The sequence below is a fragment of the Equus caballus genome, unplaced genomic scaffold, assembly GCF_041296265.1.
Source record: "Equus caballus isolate H_3958 breed thoroughbred unplaced genomic scaffold, TB-T2T haplotype2-0001090, whole genome shotgun sequence".
Lineage (NCBI taxonomy): Eukaryota > Metazoa > Chordata > Mammalia > Perissodactyla > Equidae > Equus > Equus caballus.
In genome coordinates, this window is record NW_027222079.1 from 35013 (window position 1) to 54372 (window position 19360).

General features: G+C 52.3%; 1 protein-coding gene and 1 non-coding gene across 3 annotated transcripts; one reads left to right on the forward strand and one right to left on the reverse strand.

Moving 5' to 3' along the window:
• Positions 1-12972: 12972 nt before the first annotated feature.
• Positions 12973-15803, reverse strand: LOC138922547 (ral guanine nucleotide dissociation stimulator-like). Of its 2 annotated transcripts, XM_070259111.1 has the most exons (7): positions 15667-15803; positions 15513-15566; positions 15020-15094; positions 14423-14455; positions 13936-14057; positions 13626-13729; positions 12973-13300 (listed from the first exon to the last, which is right to left on the reverse strand). In XM_070259111.1, exons 2-7 carry the CDS (start codon positions 15552-15554, stop codon positions 13143-13145), a joined length of 534 nt encoding a protein of 177 aa, XP_070115212.1. In that variant the 5' UTR covers positions 15555-15566; positions 15667-15803; the 3' UTR covers positions 12973-13142. The 2 variants fall into 2 exon arrangements, with proteins under 2 accessions (XP_070115212.1, XP_070115213.1); XM_070259112.1 differs by lacking the exon at positions 14423-14455 and having other exon boundaries at positions 12975-13300.
• A 1445-nt stretch (positions 15804-17248) lies between these two features.
• Positions 17249-17343, forward strand: MIR8924-3 (microRNA mir-8924-3). The gene has a single exon (NR_128029.1). It is a non-coding gene; the product is annotated as a microRNA mir-8924-3 (primary transcript).
• The last annotated feature ends 2017 nt before the right edge of the window (positions 17344-19360 follow it).

Below are 19360 nucleotides of genomic sequence, written 5' to 3' on the forward strand. Positions count from 1 at the left end.
ATCACCAATTTCTGTACATCTGTGACACGGTTAATGGCAAGTTAATTATCGCCTCACTTAGATATGTCTGGACAAACAGTACAAGTGGACTTTCCCCTCAGGACACGAGATCTCTGCTGCCTTCGCCTGCCCAAGCCACTCCCATTGGCGAGGGCCCCTCGTCGCTGAAGTTTGCAGTTACTAGATGGCAAAGGGGCCCTTTCAGAAACTTGGGTTCATTTATAAATTTCTATCCCAGTCATTGCGATGATAATTTGTGTGCTAAATGTATTTTATTTTTCAGAAGGCTTCAAAGAACTCTGCAGATGTTTGAGCCAGTTTTCAATCTTGCTATGGCCGCTGTAGAGCTAGTCTGAGGAAGAGCTACACTTCATGATAAGAAACTCTATCGCTCTCTTCTGCATGCTTCTCCCTCTCTTGGCTGTTCCCCCAGGAACCAGCCATAGCTAGCAAACACCCTAGCAGGCAAGCGTTTTAGAAAGGAGGAGGAGGAGGAGGAGAAGGGAAAAGGAAAAAATCTAAATTTGCCAGTAACGCTTTCGGCTTTGGGTCTACTTATTACACCAAGGCAGCAGTGACGTGGCAGTCTACAGATTAGCCCCTAAGTCTCTTGGTTTTGTCTAGAAAAATGAACAATTAGGGTCATGGAGCTGGAATAACCTCAGACTATCCTCAATCTTTAAACAGTTAGGGAGCCCAGCTCACCGGCTGCAGGCCGGCTTGGGATTGAGTCCAGAAAACTGATTTGGAAAAACGCATCTGTGAAATGAGCAATTGCTCCACGGTTAGGTGCCTGAGTCCGGTGCCAGTGGGACCCCAGATAAAGGTCTGCTTGATCTAGACCACAGGGAAGTGGCCTTGAAAGTGAAAGTCCCCCTTGGAATTAACATCTGCTTTCAGTTCTAAGATGTGCAGATAAACAGGACACAGTAAATTAAGCCTTGGGAAAATATTTGTTACCATCATTCTTTGTTCAGATTATCCATCAACTTGTGATCATACCTTGGTGTCAAACAGAAATTTCTTAACCTGGCTGCTATTCCGGTATTCTTCTAGGTCCAGGTCAATGGCTTCGTACATTTTTTTTTTCCTCTTCAGTAAGAGGAGCCACGTGGTCATAGATTCCAGGGATCAGAATATGACCCGATGAGTCTACAAGGCTACCTACAAGATACACCCAGGAAACAAAGCCACACGGAGTCACCGGTATGCTGATGTTCTGGCCCTGGAGCAGGATCACTGGGGACTCTCCTGGGCTTGCAGCAGACCTTGTGACCGGCCCTGGTCCCCACAGCAGGGCCACTGACAGCAACTCACATCCCAGAGGTGATGGTCAGAAGAAAGAGCTGGTCACCAGGCAAACTCAGCCTGACTTGGACCCGCGTGAATGTCCACCTTGTCAATGGCGGGATGAAAACACACGGCTCTGCAGTAAATTCCATTGGGTATGACTTACCTGCATTATATCCCAGTTCTCAACTCCACCTTTATATCATAAACAAGCTTCTTTTTTTTAAATTTTATCTTATCCTGAGTTAAAAAGTAACACGTCCATTATTAAGAAACTTTTTTTTTTTTTGAGGAAGATTAGCCCTGAGCTAACTACTGCCAATCGTCCTCTTTTTGCTGAGGAAGACTGGCTCTGAGCTAACATCTGTGCCTATCGTCCTCTACTTTATACGTGGGATGCCTACCACAGCATGGCTTTTGCCAAGCGGTGCCATGTTCGCACCTGGGATCCAAACCCGCAAACCCCGGGCTGCCGAGAAGCAGAACGTGCGAACTTAACCACTGCGCCACTGGGCCGGCCCCCAAAATTTTCAATATATATGTTTATATATATATATATACACATACCTGAGAAACTGAAAACCATCATTCCTTCTCAATTTTTCTCCTCCTACATACACCATAATAATATAATAAATACTCATCTTTAATCAAAAGCATCATATCCCTGAGGTCTAGTCTATGAGATATACATCATGACCACAAAAGCCTCCACAGTGAATAAGAAGATACTCAAATCTGTTCTTTATGAAAGAGTTTTGGACCGATAGGAATGGGAGAAAATCATCAGTGACTATCTATAAAAGAAACAGAAGTCAAGATTTAGCAAACACTGCTCAATATCTTGAGAAAGTACTTATCAAAGATACAATGCAACTAGCAAGTAGACGAACAGAAATGACAGGAAAATGTCTCCAGGGCAGCCAACTTAATCCCCATTCAAGTAAAGACACTTCATAAAGATACGCTTCATATTCTTGATGGGACAGTCTTTCTTGACAATATCAGAAAATTACTGCGAAGCACTGTACTTTCAAATCTTTCTGTTAAAGTCGATAATTACAAAGCACAGAGTTGAAGGCTCTATGAGGATGGATGCCTTCCACCTAGTGATTGGACACCTGCTGTGTTCTAGGCCCCAGAGGAATGAATACACAGGACAGCGCTGTCTCTGACCACAAAAGGCTAAATATCAAGTGTGACCCGACATGAGCAGACCACCAGGTGGCTGGCTCTGTAGAGACACAATCAAAGCCAAGGTAAACACTCTACCAAAATCTACAGTAGTGGGGACGGCAGTAGTGCGATACATAACGGGCTTCCCAGCACTCTGAGAATGATCATAGACAGCAAAGCCCTGAGGTCTGAGGGTGTCAAGGGAGCAAAATGTGAAGCGATGTCATCACTGTTCTGGTTTTCAACCACATCCTCCTTGGGCCCCCTCTCCTGGTCCTCCGAGGACTTTGCCCAGACTTGTGTAATCCCACTTTGGGGACAGTACTGCAGATTGCTGTGCATGCATCAGCCTCCCTGCAGGTCCTGAGTTATGGAATTCTCCTCATTTAGCCCAATCAAGCATGTTGTATACTGAGTAAATGACACAAACTCATTAGTAAAATTCAAGTCAAAATAATAAGCTGAGCACTGAGCGACTGGGACTGTCACTGATTGGCAGTCCACCCTCTAGCACCCTCACCAAAATCAAAACAAAACATCAAAGTACCGCCAATAATACAATCACTAAGTCTTCCCTTCAGGGTATGTCCCTCAACTTCTGCTGGCATTCTTGTGTGGAAGAACAGAGCTGCAAAGATGAATAAGAGACAGACCCTGCTCACAAACCAGCCAGAAAGATGCAGGGTAAAGAAATAACTCTGGGTCCACGTGCAAAGAGCTCTAAAGAGGGGCAAACCGTCAGGAGCACAGAGAGCACACGGTGAACCAGCCAAGGAGGAAGCGTCAGGGAAGACGACGGCATCGCAGTGGGGCCTCAGAGGTTGAGTAGGAGGCGACAGGCACAGTCTCAGTGGTGAGAAGAGAGATGCATGTCTGAAACATCCAGATTGACAACAACGAAGACCCGAAATACTCTAGCAGCCAGGATGCTCAGTGTCCATCTTATGACACTGAGCTGTGACATTTTTCCTGTCAATTTAGCTGGTGTTACCAGACATTACCACAGTGCGTGTTTGTGTATTGGGGGATTCAGATGTCATTAGCACATTAGGCTGTGATTTGAGCAGCGCGGGCTCTCCACATGTCACTGCACATCTCCCGTAGAACTGCCCGGCCCGGTCCTCGGTGTAGGTTTCCACCTCGGACCCTGTTTTCTCAGGACACAAAGCAGCCATCCCAGCTGCTGGCTCAGGCTGTGCCAGCAGACACACATCCTGACAGGAGAGAAGCGACATGTCCTCCTTTTCCTTCCCTTTACATCCTACGGCGCCGTGATAGTTGGTGCGTCCTTCCGGGCTTCAGAAACAGTTCAGACCTTCACCGAGCCTTTCCAATCTAAAAACTTCTTGCCTTTCCCCTCACTTTCCACCAAGGGGGTCATCTCCTGCTATGTTGATGAGTTAGATCATTACAAGAAATACTTGAGCTCACTGCCGCAAAGTCTACAAATATCCCACCATTCTTAACCATCAATGACTCCTCTCCTGATTCCATTGAAAATTCATCTTGATCCTTGGTTTAGCCTAATTGTCTCCCTTCTTCCTCCTCTCTAGAGAAGTTTTATTATTGATTCCAAACGTCATGTTCTCTGCTAGCAATCTCCCCTCCCCTCCCCCATCGAATTCCTTTCACTCATTCAATCTCTTCATTGTTGAAACAACAGCCTCTCCTGAACCCATTTCTCTCTAGTTCTCGCCCCACGTCTTCCTTCCCCTTCACAATGAAGCCGAAAGATCAGTGTTCATGGAATTACCAGCTCCTCACTCCCCCACACTTCAGACAATGGTCTGTGTATTAATCAATCTTGATAATATCACAGCTATCTCCCCATAATTAAATCCAAAGAGTGTTTCTGCATCTTTCTATTACTTGGAACAAACGCAGAACCGGGCCACGATTTTCATTTGGAATGATTCCCTGTCCTCCGTTTCTCGACATCTCAGGCTCCTGACTGCCTGTGAACCAGCTCACACTCCCTGGTGTCCTTCACAGGGTCCTTCTCACACAGCACTATTGCGAAAGCTCAGGACTCAATGTGAGCCCTATTCTCTCCATTGACCCTACGTTGTCTCAGTACTCTTGTGCATTTCTTCTATTGCTTCAATGCCTTCCACTGTTATCTCTATGATGACGATGTCTAAAAACCACGTCCAGATCTTATTTCAGAGCTATAATGCTCCAGGTGTATGTTATAGGCACCTTAAGCAAACATATTTCCAACGGAAGCTGTTAACTCCCCCTCGCCAACTAGACACCCCTTCACCTCTCGGTCTCCGATCTCGTCTGATGACTACAGTTGACATCCAGGGAGTGATGTTTAACGCAAACTCTCAGAACCACCTGACAGAACAAGCACTGCTGCTGCCAGCACACTGAGCAGTCACCCTTCATCTCCGCCCCAGGATCCACACACGTATTCCTACTCTCTACTCCGTTTTAGTTCAAAACGTCAGGTCCTCCGAGATCCCTTTGTTCAAACTGCTGCTGAAGTAAGCCTTCCCTCCCCGCCTGTTGTCTGGTGACTTTCCCTTCAGGCCACTGTGGAACAAATTAGGACATTCTTTTGATTGCATATTGTGTAACCTTTGAAATTGTCTCAAATAATAGTAAAATGATTATAATCACAGTGGATATTTGACAACCGAGATATGAAAGTATAGAGCAGAATCCTGATTTTATAAAAACAAATGCATGTTGACCTCTGCAGGGAAAGTTCATCCTCTGTCGCACCAAACAGCATCATCCCAGGGGATGAGACAGTGAAGCACGAGGCCTGTGCTCATTAAAGAACAAGGTTCCTGCCAGGAGGCCAGAAAGTTTGTTTTTCCATTGTTTCACCTCACAGTTAGACGCTTTGCGTGCCCTACGTGAGCAATTCATTTGATTTTTTTTGTTTCTTTTCCAGATTGGCGCCTGAACCAACATCTGTTGCCAATCTTTTTCTTCTTCTTCCCCTTCTTCTTCTCCCCAACCTCCCCTCCCCAGTTCATAGTTGTGTATCCTAGTTGTAGGACCTTCTGGTTGTGCCACGTGGGATGCCCTCTCAGCATGGCCTGATGAGCCGTGCCATGTCCCTGTCCAGGATCCGAACCCTGGGCTGCTGAAGCGGGGCACGGGAACTCCACCACGTGGCCGTGGGGCTGGCCCCCCAACTCATTGAATTTAACATGTGCTCTCTCTCTCTCTCTCTCTCTCTGGGTTGTCTTGTTTCAGTTTCGATGGGCTGGGGAGTAAGGTGAACATCCCTGAGGACTCCCCTTGCTGAGTGGACATGTGTGGTCCTGGTGAAAGCCCTCACCCAGTGGGGCTCCTAGAGATGTGACTCAGGGCCACTAATTCCCTTTTGGTGCCTGGCAAACTGGGACTCATCTTCCTCTGTCTGCTATTTGCTCTGTATTATGTCTGCTCCTTTGGAAGACAAAAATTTGTGTCCAAAGGGAAAGTTCCAGAAATGCTTCCAGGGATGATGATGGGACTTTGATTTCCAAGTGAGTATTTCTGGCATCTGATTCAATTCCGTTGTCCTTAATCAAAAGCTGGCTCGTTCTGGATTGGTTCCATCCTTTCACAGCGATAGCACCATCTTCTACGGTCATTACCAAAAATGATCATTTCGTTTGAAAGCTCTTCCCTTAGAAGCCACTGCTGTGTTAGTACTTTATCAAGTTAAAACACTTAATTTTACATGCCTGGGTTTCTGTTTTGGTTTTTTGGTTTTTGAAAGCAGCTGAGCATGTTTGAACTGAAAATGAAAAGTATTTATTATGGAAGTACCCATGCTACCTCATTAGGATAGAATAGGACATATCATTTATTTGTTATAAGATGCGAAAATTCAGAAGTTTTCCCTTGATCGGTAAAATTGCCCCTCTCAAGAAAGGTTTTTTTCTTTATGTTCAGTAACTTATTTTGGAGACCCACGGGGTCATGTCCAGTGAGATAGTTCTGTTGGAGTGAGGATAGTGCTGCTACAACCTGTCCTTCGTGCCACCTGCGACATGCCCTACTCTGCACCAAAGACCAAGGACGGTCCTTCTGAAGACAGGGCTATGTTTGCATTATGAGTTGAGAGATGCTGAAAAGACCTCCTATGGTTTCCCTTATACCCTACACTACACAAATAGACACTTATGCTTTTAAGTCTTGACATTTCATCTCGAGTGTCTGTTAAAACGTGAGTATCTAGGATAGAAAGCGGCTGTCCTCCAGAATCTTACCAGGGTTTCCTGCTGGCCACTTTGGAGGACAGAGCAGAGTGACCCACTAGGGGAGGGGCGCATGACTGCCGGGCCTTGGGGAAGAGCTGACCGGAAGCTGACTCACCAAGGACTGTCCATGCTTGTCTTGGTTTGCAGTGACAGCAGCTGAACGCAACTTAAAGGATTTTAATTTGCATGCAGCTTTGCACAACAACTTTCCATCTTACTTCATCCTCCTTGCTTCCTGTGACATTTGGGGATGGGATTTTTTCAGGGATTCACTGAACTCGTTTACAGTGTTCAAATAGTCTTGTATGATGTGTGCGCTTGTTAATTGAGGTATAATTGACATATACTTTATATTAGTTTCATTTGTACAATATAATGATTTGCATGTATCGTGAAATAATCACCACGATAAGTCTAACTAACGTCTGTCCCCAGACGTAGTCAATATTCATTTTCTGGATGAGGACATGTTGTGTTTTAAGGTGCAGAAGAATCGGTAATGATGTCATACTTTTCCATATGCAACTTGATGAATTTGAACATAAGTGTCCACCCATGAGACCATCACCACCATCGAGGCCATAAACATATCCATCATCTACCAAAGTTTCCTCCCACCCCCTTTACTATTATCATTATTTTGCTTTAAGAACACTTAACAGAATATATACTCTGTTAGAAATTTGAAGTACAAAACACAATACCGTGAGATTGCTACATTATACGCTAGGTTTAATTTTTAGAGGAACCTCCAGACTATTTTCCATCATTACAGTATTAGTTTACATTCCCATCAACAGTTGCAAGGCTTCCTTTTCCTCCACAACCTCACCAACATTTGTCACCTCTACTTTTTTTGATAATAGCCGCCCTAACCGGTGTCAAGTGATATCTCCTTGTGGTTTTGATTTGCATTTCCCTAAAGATTAGTGATGCTGAGCACCTTTTCATGTGGCTGTTGGCCATTTGTGTGTCTTCTTTGGAAAAATGGCTATTCTACTCCTTTGCCCATTTGTTAACTGAGTGCCTTGGTGTTTTTGCTATTGACCCGAGAGATGAAAAAAGAAAAAAAAATGTCCAGGCATTATGGATGCTTCCCAGTTGATGCAGATGATTTTGTCTTTATGGTGATGACAAAATATCGTGTTGTGTGCTTTTTCTTCAGCAGTTATCATAAGACTAGCAGTAGAATGGCAAAGCAGATAATCAGGATCTCCCGGGTTTTACAACACAAATAAGACGAGTGGTAAGGAATTTTTGATTATTTCAAGGAAATTATTGAGATCACAGTCCGTGGAATGTAGGACTGACAGGTCCACGAGGAAATTAAAGTGAGGACATGGTGATCTGGCATCACTTCCGATCTGAAGGAACAGGTATCTTCTGTACGAATGTTTGAAGACATATTGGAAATCAGGAATTTGTGGTGGATGAATACATTTTCTGAAGGGTTTATTTCTTTATTTAGGAGGAAGATTACCCTGAGCTAACATCTGTGCCAGTCTTCCTCTCCTTTGTCCGTGGGATGCCTCCACAGCGTGGCCGATGAGTGGAGTAGGTCTGCACCTGGGATCTGAACCCGCAAACCTCAGGCCCCTGAAGCAGAACACACGCAACTTTAACCACTCAGCCATGGGGCTGGACTCTAACTTATTTAGTTGTGAACATGATCGTTTGGGTTATGTAAATGTCAGGACCTGGGAGTGAGTCGCTAAGAGTGGGGTAGTTGATAATGTCACAATTGATTTAGACCCTAAAGAGGCTAAGAGCAACAACTGGCCAATGGGTTAACCAAAGGAATAGTCAGAAAACACAGAAAGGTTGGGAATTGGGATCTATAGTAAGCTGGGGGATCACGTGTCCTCAGAGAGAGTGCCAGGACTTGCACAGATGAGAATGGCAAGAGCAATAAAAGAGAATAAAATCACACTGAAACAAGGAGGGGGTGTTACGAGACGGGGGAGGAAAACTGATCTGGAGCAGTCCTGAGTTTTGACCTTGAGCTTTCTGTCCTTGACCCAAATCTGCTTGACGATGTCCTGGGACACAGGTCAGAAGAGCTCCAGAGGGAGAGAGGAAGGGTGGAAGTACAGGGAAACTGAGATAATTGTCCTAAGAAGCCATGCTTCATTTCTCATTTGGGTCCAGTTTCATGATTACTTTTACAGGACGAGAGGAAAAGAAGTGATGATGGTCAAGTCTTCGCAGAGGAAGCTGCGTGATCGTGGGAATCAACCCAAACCAAAGCCCGGATTAAGAATTCCCATCTCTTTGAGGATGCGCAGTTACATATTCAGAAGGCCAGTTACTAGAATGCCATCCCACCCAGCAGTGAGGGGTCACTGGGAGAGCACGTGGCACCAGCCCCAACAGGTCTGCTGGCAGGAGAGAAGTGGCAAGCCCTTTGGAACTTGCCGTAGCCTTGCAAAATTGCACCTTGCAGCAGAGGTGAATTCCTGCGGGGTGCGCTCGCATGGGGTGCCCCGTCCAGTCCCATACACACCCCTGCCCTTCCTCAGATTTGGCAGAGATGATTCTGGGAACTGGTCTGGGCATCCCATAGCTCCACGGCCAACAATTGCTGGTGACTGTGGAAGATCTGAGCAAACAGGAGGGGACGGGGAAGAGGGCGGGAGAGAGCGATTGTGGACAGGCTCAGCAGCCAGGCAGAGAAAGTGAGCGCCCAAGAAGGATGTGCTGACAGCACCAGGAAAGAGAGGAGACGCTGGTGCCCCTGAGATGGAGCCCGGCACTTCACTGACGTCTCCTTGAAGGGTCCCACGTTTTCTTGCTTGAGCTCTTGCAACTTCAAGACATACCAATCCTTTTCTTTTATTAAACTCCTCTGTGGGACGTAGGAAGCATAGACAGGGATTTCTTGTGGAGGAGAGACTGGATTTCAGCTGAGTAGAGCAAGGAGGGCTTTCCGTTTCACGGTGCTCTCGCATTTTCCTTTCCGAAGTATATTATTTATCTGCGCTTGAAAGTCACAGAGAGTTACCGATTCGCGGGATGATTCCGTTGTCGCCCTCACAGCGACACAGTAAAACCTACCTAGTCGGAATGGATCATTCCTTCTGTGCAATACTCCGGTAGACTCCAAAGATCATTTCAAAAGCGCTGGTATATCTCTGTTCTCAAATAAGAGGTCTGCTTCCAGGTCTCCATTTTTCTGCTCTTTATTGCATGTTAATTCAGAGTTGCAAGGAGGAAAGACCACATTTGCCTCAATCTTTAGATCTCTATGTGCTGGAAATTGGATTCACAGAAATGGACAAGGCCTTTGAGGGATCGTGCTGTCAACAGAGACCTTTTCCGGCATCAGCAACGTGACAATAAACCGCTGCTTGTTAGGACTTGATTGTCTATTGGAGGGATGGAGCTTGCAGTATTATGGAAATCCTCTTTAGAATTGCTTACCTTCACGTGACAGATTTATCAGTTTCTGAGAGTGATGTGTTAAAATAACCTAGGGTGGCGCAGGGCTTAAACTGGCCCACTCCACTTTGGAGGCCCGGCATTGGCACGTTCGGGTCACGGTTGTGGACATTCACACCGCTTATCGGGCCATGCTGTGGCAGACATCCCACGTGTTAAATAGAGGAAGATGGGCACAGATCTTAGCCCAAGGCTAGTCTTCCTCAAGCGAAAAAAAAAAAAAAACCGAGGAAGATTGGCAATGGATGTTAGCTCAGGGTGAATCTTAGCCCTTGGGCATCTTCAGCTGTGGTCATTTGCAAAATATGTAGACCATGCATGTACTGGGCAAGCCCAGGCAGGACAGCGCAGCCGGCCTCCCGCCTGGGTGCTTGGGGCTGCTTGTTGTGGAGCCTCTGCTGGAACCGTCTGGGTGGATTCAGTGCAGAGAATGATGACAACGGACTGCCTTGCTTCACCCTCAGAGTTTCCCCTGAGTTTTCTCCATCTTGACATGCAAAGCAGACACTGTCTGGAGCCCTCGTGTTCCTCTGGGACTCGGGCTTCCCTCTGCTCCTCAGCCTGGAGAGGAGGAAGCCCACGTGTGGACTTCAGGAGATTCCTGACCGCGTTTTGTGGGCTAGCACGTCCTGGGCTTGAAGTCCCCAGGGAATGAGCAGAATCCAATCCAGGTAGGACTGCCATGACCCAGACCCTTCAGGAAGGCAGGTTATGGTCCCCTAACCAGGCAGAGCACCATGACCAGCCGCGGGGTTTGTGGAGGGCGAAGGGAAGATGAAATGGGTCCTGGAAGAAGGTGCTTATAAATACCAGCTACCGAGAGGGAACCAGCTGCAAAACCGTGCATTTGAGGAGTATGAGTATTATTTCTTGATTCTGTTTGGAATAAGTTAGAGTGCATGATATATTTGTGTGTGAGTGAACATATATATATAGCTCTCTCTCTAAAATTTATATCAAAGTAACATAAAGACTGATGAGATACAGGTGCTGCACATGTGGGCCTCTTTTTGCTGGCGATCAGTTCATTTTTGGCCATTGGAAGCCCAAAGAGGCAGCGAGTTATTGTCCTCTGCCGTCTGGTAGGCTCATGACAAACAAAGCGCTGCAACCAAAGGGTCGGCTCTCAGGAGCCTCACGGCCCTGTGAGGGAAACCCCTTGGACACGGTGTCTTCCTCCTGGGCCTGCACTAGCCTTGGGACTTGGCACTTCTCTTTCTCTGTGGCGGGAAGGTACAGCCGGCTCCGGCTTCCATTTAGAAAGTCACCTTCCTGGATGGCTGTGCCATACCAAGAAGGGCCTGGGCTGCTGGGAACCAGCATTTCTCCTCAGCTGCTGGCCGTACTGAGGAGGCCTCCCTGGCAGGGTTCACGCTGCTGTGTGTCTGGGTGACACTTGCAGCCATCAGAAAGGAGGGGAGAACTCAGAAGGGCCAAGCACTTCCTGTGGTCCTAGTCTTACAGGGTCTTTCCCGGGGTGGGGTGGGGGGGGTGGGCGTTCAAAATGCCAGGTGGTAACCCTCTAGCTCCTGGTCACCGGGTGGGTTCTTGGAGTGAGCTCGGAGCAGTGTCTGCTCACCACCAGACTGGAACCATTTAAGTGTTTTAATTTTGTCAGGCTGTGTTTACCCGTCATCCGTTTGCTTGCGTTCCCTGCTGGACCCCTCAACCACCCTCCTCTCACGACTCATCTCTGAAAGCTTCCAACGGGAAAGGTTCACACCCACACCATAAACGGAGCATAAGGCTGGGCAAGAGAACACAGCCCTCCGAGGGGCTGCATGGTTTATAGGCTCAGGTCCTCCTGCCCCGTTAGGATGAGTCAGAAACAACATGCCTGAGTGTGTGAACAGGTGATTGCCTGAGACCACACACCTCAGAACCACAGGGGCCCAGATGTCACCCTGGGCAGCGAGGGAGAGTATAGGTCATTCTTTGGCCAGGATTAGGGTATCTAATGTTTGCAAAGCAGACTCCACCCGTGATCCGTCAGACCCTGCCAGGGAGGAGTGGCCACGAGGTACGGGACAGAGAGGCCGAGGCATTCGAGGGAATTTCTGCCCTTCCAAGAATTGCAGAAGGAAGTGCACGGAGGCAGGAAATCCTGGTGGACAAGGAGCAGTGATGCGTCGGGAAGGATGCCCAGATGTAGCCTTCAAAGCTGCATCACAGATCTGTCCCCCTGGATACCAAACTTGCAGGGAAAGGAATTCAGAGCCGTGGACCAGGATCCCAGAGGATTCCAATCCAGGTGAAGGGTGAACATGGAGCCCCCAGAGGGGCCGGGGGAGGGAGGGTCCTGCCTGCCCTTAGTCCATCTGCACATGACCTTCTCCGGCCTTGACCCTCCACATGCACGTTTTGAGCTTTTACATCGTTCTCTGCACTTAGAGCTGCTGCTGTCCAGAGCCTCATTAGAAAACGACAAGTTCCTAACATCTGGTGAAGAGGAACCTCCACAAGAGAAGCCGAAAACGTGGCCTCTCCTCCAAAGGGGTGGAAAAGCAGCCACTGTCCTGGGGCAGGTCGTGGTGCTGGCCCGTGCCATTTTAAAGACACCCGCATTCCAGTGGTTGTTGCTCTGCCTGTGAAAGTACCTCCACCCTCTAAATGCCAGGAGCTCTGGGTGCTGTCTCTGCTCCTGGCCCACGTGAACCACACTGAAATGAAGCCGTCCTCTGAGTAAGGGGGGGCGCGGAGGTGTCCCTCAGTATCCAGGGAGGGGCCTGGCCCTTCTCCCTTCTCTCACATACAATAAGCCGAGACCCTGCAAGATTTCTTCATTCCAGGAGGAACGCGAGAGTCTGTGTCTCCTTGACACGAGCACAGGAGGGGAAAGAACCAGACCGTGACTCGCAGGCTGGAACAGAAACAGGATTTTAACATCAAATTCAAAACTAGTACTAACTATTAACACGAAAGAAATACGGCCCCTTCCCAAGTGGTAAACAGGCGCTGGGGTGGAGCTGCCAGGCCTGTGGGGTGAGGTCGTCCCCTCCCTCTTGGGCTCCAGGGCTCCCAGGAAAAGGCTTAGAATGTTCTTCTCCCCATCAGCATGGGAGGAGCCGGCCTGGGGCCCCGCGTGTTTCCCAGCCGCGTCCCCGCCGCTGAAGAGCAGGCTGCACTCGAGCTGTTGGAAGGACCGGGATCTGCCACTGTTGCTGGGTTCTGCGTCAGGGGTCTGGTGACTGAAGAGAAGACACTGATGATTGGGGGGGTCACACCAGTATCCCAGCCCAACACCTCAGCCCCACTGCATTCTGCTCCAAACCTTGTCCTGAGTGTTCAGTCAACACTACCCCATTGTCCCTGACATGGGAGCTGGCATTTCGCTTCACCCATTTCACAGAAGAGGAAGCTGAGTCCCACAAAGGTCAAGGGAATTGTCCCTCACAGGCCTGGTCAGCAGTGGAGCTGGGATCCCCGTGCCGGCTGTCCATCTCCCTAGGCCCGTGCTTAGCCCGAAGCTTTCCGGAGCCCCTGGCTTCAGTCCCTGCCTGTCTGGACACTCACCGAGCCCTGAGCTGAGAGACGCGCGGTTCTTCTTGGGCAGGAAAAACCGGCGCATCTTGCCGGCCCTCTCCTGTGGGGGCTCCAGGTGGCAGGACAGGCTGTAGCTAAAGGACAGAGGGGACTTTTCAGCTACCGGGAGCCACACCTCAGGTGACCCTCCCAGAGACGGCCAGCAGTTGGAGTCCCAGGGCCCCACGGGTGACCATGCGACAAGCCCCGGGACTGACCCGGAAGCCACGGGCACGGGCTCCCTGGAGCTGGCCATCAGAGAGAGTCCGCCTTGCCCTCACCAACTCCTGCCCCGCCTCACCTCTCATCCTCGCTGAGGGGCTCCATGGCCTCGAACCAGGCCCCAAATCGCTCCTCAGCCTCAATGTGGTAAAGATGGACTGCCTCCTGGAGCAGGAAGATCTGCTCGGTGACTTTGAATTCCTGGGAGAAAGGACATGATGCAGACGGGGCCTGGGTGGGGGACCGTGCTGGGGACTCAGACAGGTGAGAAGAGGGTCAAGGAGCTGGTCTGGGGTCTTGGCCCACATGGGAACCCTCCTTCCCTCCAATTCCGTGCAGGACTTGCTCGTTCTCACAGTTGGCTTGAAATAGCTCCTCCTGCAGGAAGGTGTCCTTGGTGCCAGCCCCTTCCCCCACGCACCAATGGGACGGCTTTCCCAGCTCTGGGTGCCGAACTCTCCCAAGGAAAGCAAGGCCCAAGGCATCGGGCCAGAGAAGGTCTTCCCCGGAGGAGTCTCTGATTGCCACAGCCCCACCCTCCGCACGGGGAGGCCACAGCTGCTCACCTCACTCCTTTTCTCAAAATTGATCTCATTTCCCTGGAAGGCAGAGAGCCAAAGCCCATGAGCAACAGCCCCCTTAGCCCATAGCTAGCCCCCGTCTCCACCCTTTCTCAGGTTGCACTACCAGCAGGGTCGACCAGGGAGCAGGCGCTACCAGAAACGGGAATGGGTCCCGGGCAAGACTCTGAGCTCCAGAGCAAGGAGGCCACGGGGCTATGGCTCAGGGACATTCTAAGACAGCCCTCTCTGACAGACAGACAGACTGAGGCCTCAGGCAGGAAGGGATGCTCAGCCACTCGTGTGCTTCCTGCCTTGGAGGGGCCTGGCTTCACTCCCTGCAGGGGCGGGGCCTGAGGGAGAGGCTGAGTCCAGCTCAGACACACCCTCCAGCAGCTCCGCAGTCAGGCAGCCTGGACTGGCGGCTCACCTGGATCCTATATTCACTCATCACTAAGATGGCCATGACACCCAGCTCCCGGGGTGGCTGTGAGGCCCTCACGAGAGGACTCTGCCAAGGGTTGTGAGCTCAAGCCTCAGTGCAAGTCTCTCCTCCCAAATCTCCGAATCCTGATCCCCAGCTCCACCTCCAGGCTCACTCACCTCCAGGTAATCCTCCATGTTGGTGTCCAGCAGCAGTAGGTAATTGAGGAATGTGCCAAGGAAGGGGATGAGCCCCTGTGCCAGCGGGGTGGAGACGGTGATGAGATCCCGCTCTCAGGAGCCGTCAAAGACCTCTCCTCCACTCCTCACCCCAGCCTCCTGCCCAGCCCAAGCTACCCACCTAGGCGGCCTCCCCCCAATTTCCTCCTCTTCTCTCCTCCAGGAACCCCAAACTCCTCCAGGCACCTCCCAGCAGCCGGCTCTGGCAAAACCCAGGGTACGTGGTCCCCGCCCCTCCCTGTCCCAAATCCGTTGTGCGCCCATCCGTTCCAGGCCTCCTCCTGGTCACTTCCAATGCAGGCATTTCAGGTCTGTGGCACCAGGAGCAGGGCTGGAGGAGAAAGGCTCCCTCTCTGCTGGTAGAGACCTCCGGCTAGGAAGGGGAGTCCCCTCTCCTGCGACTCCTGGGCCCCTCCTCCACAGGCACCCTTACCTTCTGGGCACCTGTGGGGCCCGTCTCCAGGCTGGTCAACATAGAGGTCGCCTCCTGCCAGGGTGTTGACAGGGCCAGTGAGCCGACGCTCCCCTCCAAGTGTCCTCCCAGACCCCTCCCAGATCGGGGACCCTGGACATGTGGCCCCAGTCACCTGGTGCCCCTGCGGCTCCCGCCTCCAGGGTGCTCTGATTCCAGAGCCATCCCAGCTCCAACACTCACTCCTGTGTGACCTTGGGCCCGCCCAGGCCTCCCTGAACCTGTTACCTCGTCTGGAAGGTTTGACGAACTCTGTCTGCCTCCCACAGTCTCCTGAGGCCCAAGCGTCATCTGACCGTCATCACTGCTCTCCGCTCAAGCCTGCCTCTGGAGCCAGGTCCAAGCTCCCCACATTCCTCCCCACCCTTGAGCCTCGGCACCCACTGTGAGGCCTGCACCACGGCTCATCTCCCTCTGGCTCCCAGATGAGGAGACCAAGGCCCACACAGGGGCAGGGACTTGCTCAGGGGGCCCCAGAGGAGAGGCTGCTCCCCCTCCCAGCCACAGGCCCCTGTCTCCTCTGCCTTCACACCACCCTCTGCCCAGCCGCTGACCACAGTGCTGTCCTCGGGACTCTCAGGCTGTGTTCGGGCCCCCAGCTGGGCCGAGCCACGGATGGAGGGAGATGAGGTGTCTCAGGAGGCCTGGTCAAGTGGCTTCTGCCAGCCCCAACGCCCAGGAGTCTCTGATCCCAGGCCGAGGCCAAGGCCTTGCTAAAGCCCTCAGCTCCCTAGGATCCCCTCAGGGAGTTCCCCTGCACAGAATTCTTTCTTCATCCGCTCAGGATGGGGACCCCGAATGCCACGTCTGACTAGCAGGGGAGGGGGCGACCAGGGCACTGCGGGGTGGCATTTCCTTTCTGTTTTACGAGGAAACTTCTGACGTCTGGGCGGGAAGGATCCCTGAAGAAGCCATCAGTTCCCTGGGCACTTGCCCTTGCCCTCCGGGGCACATGTCATCGCCAACAAGGACCTGGGTGAGCATCCCACTGGGACTGTCTGCAGCGCCCACTTTAGGGGCCAGAGTGGGGAGTCACCGAGGGGACACAGATCTGTCCCAGGTCCAGTGTCCGTCCCAAGGCTGGGAAGCCCCTGAGTGCCCCCGGCCCGTGGGATCCGGCAGTGCCCATCCCTCAGGCAGGCAGGGTGCCCTTCTTGCGAGGCACAGTGAAGACAGAAGGAGCAGTGGGGCCCTGGCTTCCTGAGCACAGACTGGGCTGACTTCGGAAGAAAGGAAGCCCGCCCACTCGCTCCAGCCAGTGGCCAGGAGGAAGATGCAGGGCAGCTGATGGAGCAGCATGGAAGCCAGACACCGGCACCTTCTGCCAGGTCCTCAGCCTCCTGGAACAGTCCAGCCCGCACCATTCTATCCCATGCCCCTGGCCTCCTGTCCCAAACTGCCCCCACCTGCCCATGGAGCTAGCACATCCCTCTTCCTGTCCATCTTTTCCTGACCAACTTCACGTGACAGGAGAACCAAAGCTCATCCTGCCGGGTCCCCTCCCCTCTCGCTCCCCCTCCTTCCAGATGTGCAGCCTCCGTCTTACCTTCACCAGCTGCCTCCTGCTCACCCACTGGTCTTTGATGAACCTCTTCAACTTTCGAGAGCTCTTCCTGAGGGGAGAGGAAAGGAGGAAAGAAAACCCGGGGCGGTTGAAGGCGAAATGCCTTTGGCTGAGAACCCGGAAGGTTCAAAGGGCCTGGGGCCTGGACGAGGGTTTTCCCCGGGTTCTTCGGAGCTCTGAGGTCACCGTGGGACTCGGGTGGAGGCTCTCCTGCGGTCACCTGGGGCCTCCATTCCCACTCCGACTGAGCACATTGTTTCTAACAGCGTTGGTTGCCGATGAGGGCTCCGTTGCTGCGAAGTACACCCTTGGAAATCTCCAGTGTGGCTCAATCCAGGATGTGACAAGGGGGGAGCCACTGCCTAGGGTCTCAGAGAGTCTCAGAGACCCGAGCAAGGAGGCCAGTCCCCATCCCTAGGGTCCGCTGCCTCCCAGATGGTCCTAGCTGAATGAGGGGTCCATGGCAGTCGCACGGGGGATGTCTGGTCCGCCCTGGTGGTGCTTGGATGGAGCACGGCCTACCCACCTGGCAACTCGTCCCATGTCTTTTGCAGACGGCTGATGGAGGGGCTCTGCAGAGCAGACACGATGGCACGCAGGGACGCATAATTTCCAAGGACTCGGCACTCCTGAGGAAGGGAAGGGAATGAGCTGCGACGGCGGGCTGGAGCCCTGCTTCCTCTGGCTTGTGTCCCCTCGTGGGCTTCTGCTGTCCTGGATGAGGCAGATGCCCAGGGAAGCGAGGGAGGGCACACCTGGGAGCTGATGAGTAACGCTCGCGGGCAGGAAGATTTTAGCTCAACCCAGGGCGGGAAGGGAGCTTCCCACCACTGGGACCAGCACTCAAGGTCAGCAGGCCCTTGGCAGCAAGGGGCCTAGGACTTTGCCGAGGCCCAGACCACCGACTTCAAGGCTGAAAGCTGCGAGAGGAGAAGGGGCAGTCCCCCTGACTCCAGGGAGGGGCTCCCTGGGCCCTGCCGCTACTGACCTTGGCCACCTGAATCCACAGCTCGACGACTCTGGCCCTGTCCTGGGCCGTCATGCTGAGGTCCCCAAGGCACGTCGTGATGACGCAGCCGGACACGTGAAGAAACTGGTTGATAGTGGCCCGAAACCGTGGGAGCCAGGTACTCCTTGCTCCCATTGGGCCGCTGGCACCACACAAAACCCAGGCAGTGGCGGGGGCTCCACCTTCTTGAACAGCTCCTGGGGAGGATGGGGACTGTCACCTGACCCTGCCACACCCGAGCTCAGAGTCTGCAGGCCCCCGCAGCCCCAGGCAGGAGGCACTGGTCAGCTGCAGCTCAGGAACCTGAGGAGGTGGCCTGAAGCTTCTGGGAGTCTCTGGGTTTTGTCTGTGTCCGCTGAGGCCGCCCAGCGCAGGATGACCGAGGACCCAATAGGGGCGGGGAAGAGAAGTCCCATTGGCTCGCAGCCCAGTCTTGCTTCCCCCAAGCACCAGAACACGGCTCACACCTGCCCATCTCAAGGGGCATCTTCCACCCGTTCTCATCACCCCCTGGTCCCACTCCCCTTTCAGCTGCACGTTCCCCCGAGGCAGCAACAACCATGGGCTTTGTTTGCCTGTCTTCCATGTCGGTAAGGACGCACTAGGTGTCTAATAAGTACGGAGGCTGTTGAGGCCTCCTGGGCCGATGGGTGAGTGACCCAGGACTTGGCAGCACTCCAGTGAGCTTCCCTCCCCCACCAGAGGGCTATTCTCTGCCCCGCTTCCTCTCTGTTCGACCTCATCCATCCGCACAGCCACTCTGCCCAGCAGGTGCCCGCCCTTGGTGTGCTCTCTACTGTCCATGTGGGGACAGCAAGGACTTGGGGGCCAGAAGGTGGCCCAGGTCACCCGGTGGGTAAGTGGGGGAGCTGTGACTTGCACCCACATCGTTGGATTGCGGCTGAGGGAACAGGAGGTCTGGGGCAGCTGATGGCCCACCAAGGCGGGCCCCACCTAGCCCAAGAGCCCCGCTGCTCACCGCATCCATCCGGGTCAGCTGCTCGGCCACCAGCTTCGGAGGGAAGTCCAGCAGCTTAGGCCTCTCCTCTCTCAGCTCGGCGCTCGCTTCTGCGGTGACTTCGGCAGCTGGAGGCAGAGATCGTCCAAAAGTCAATGGCGCATCTTGCTCCAGCTCAGAAGCTGGCACTGGGGCTGAAGCTGATGGCGCTCGCTCCGGCCCTGGAGAGGCCGATGGAGGTGAGGCTGCTGGAGGTGAGGCTGCTGGTGGTGAGGCCG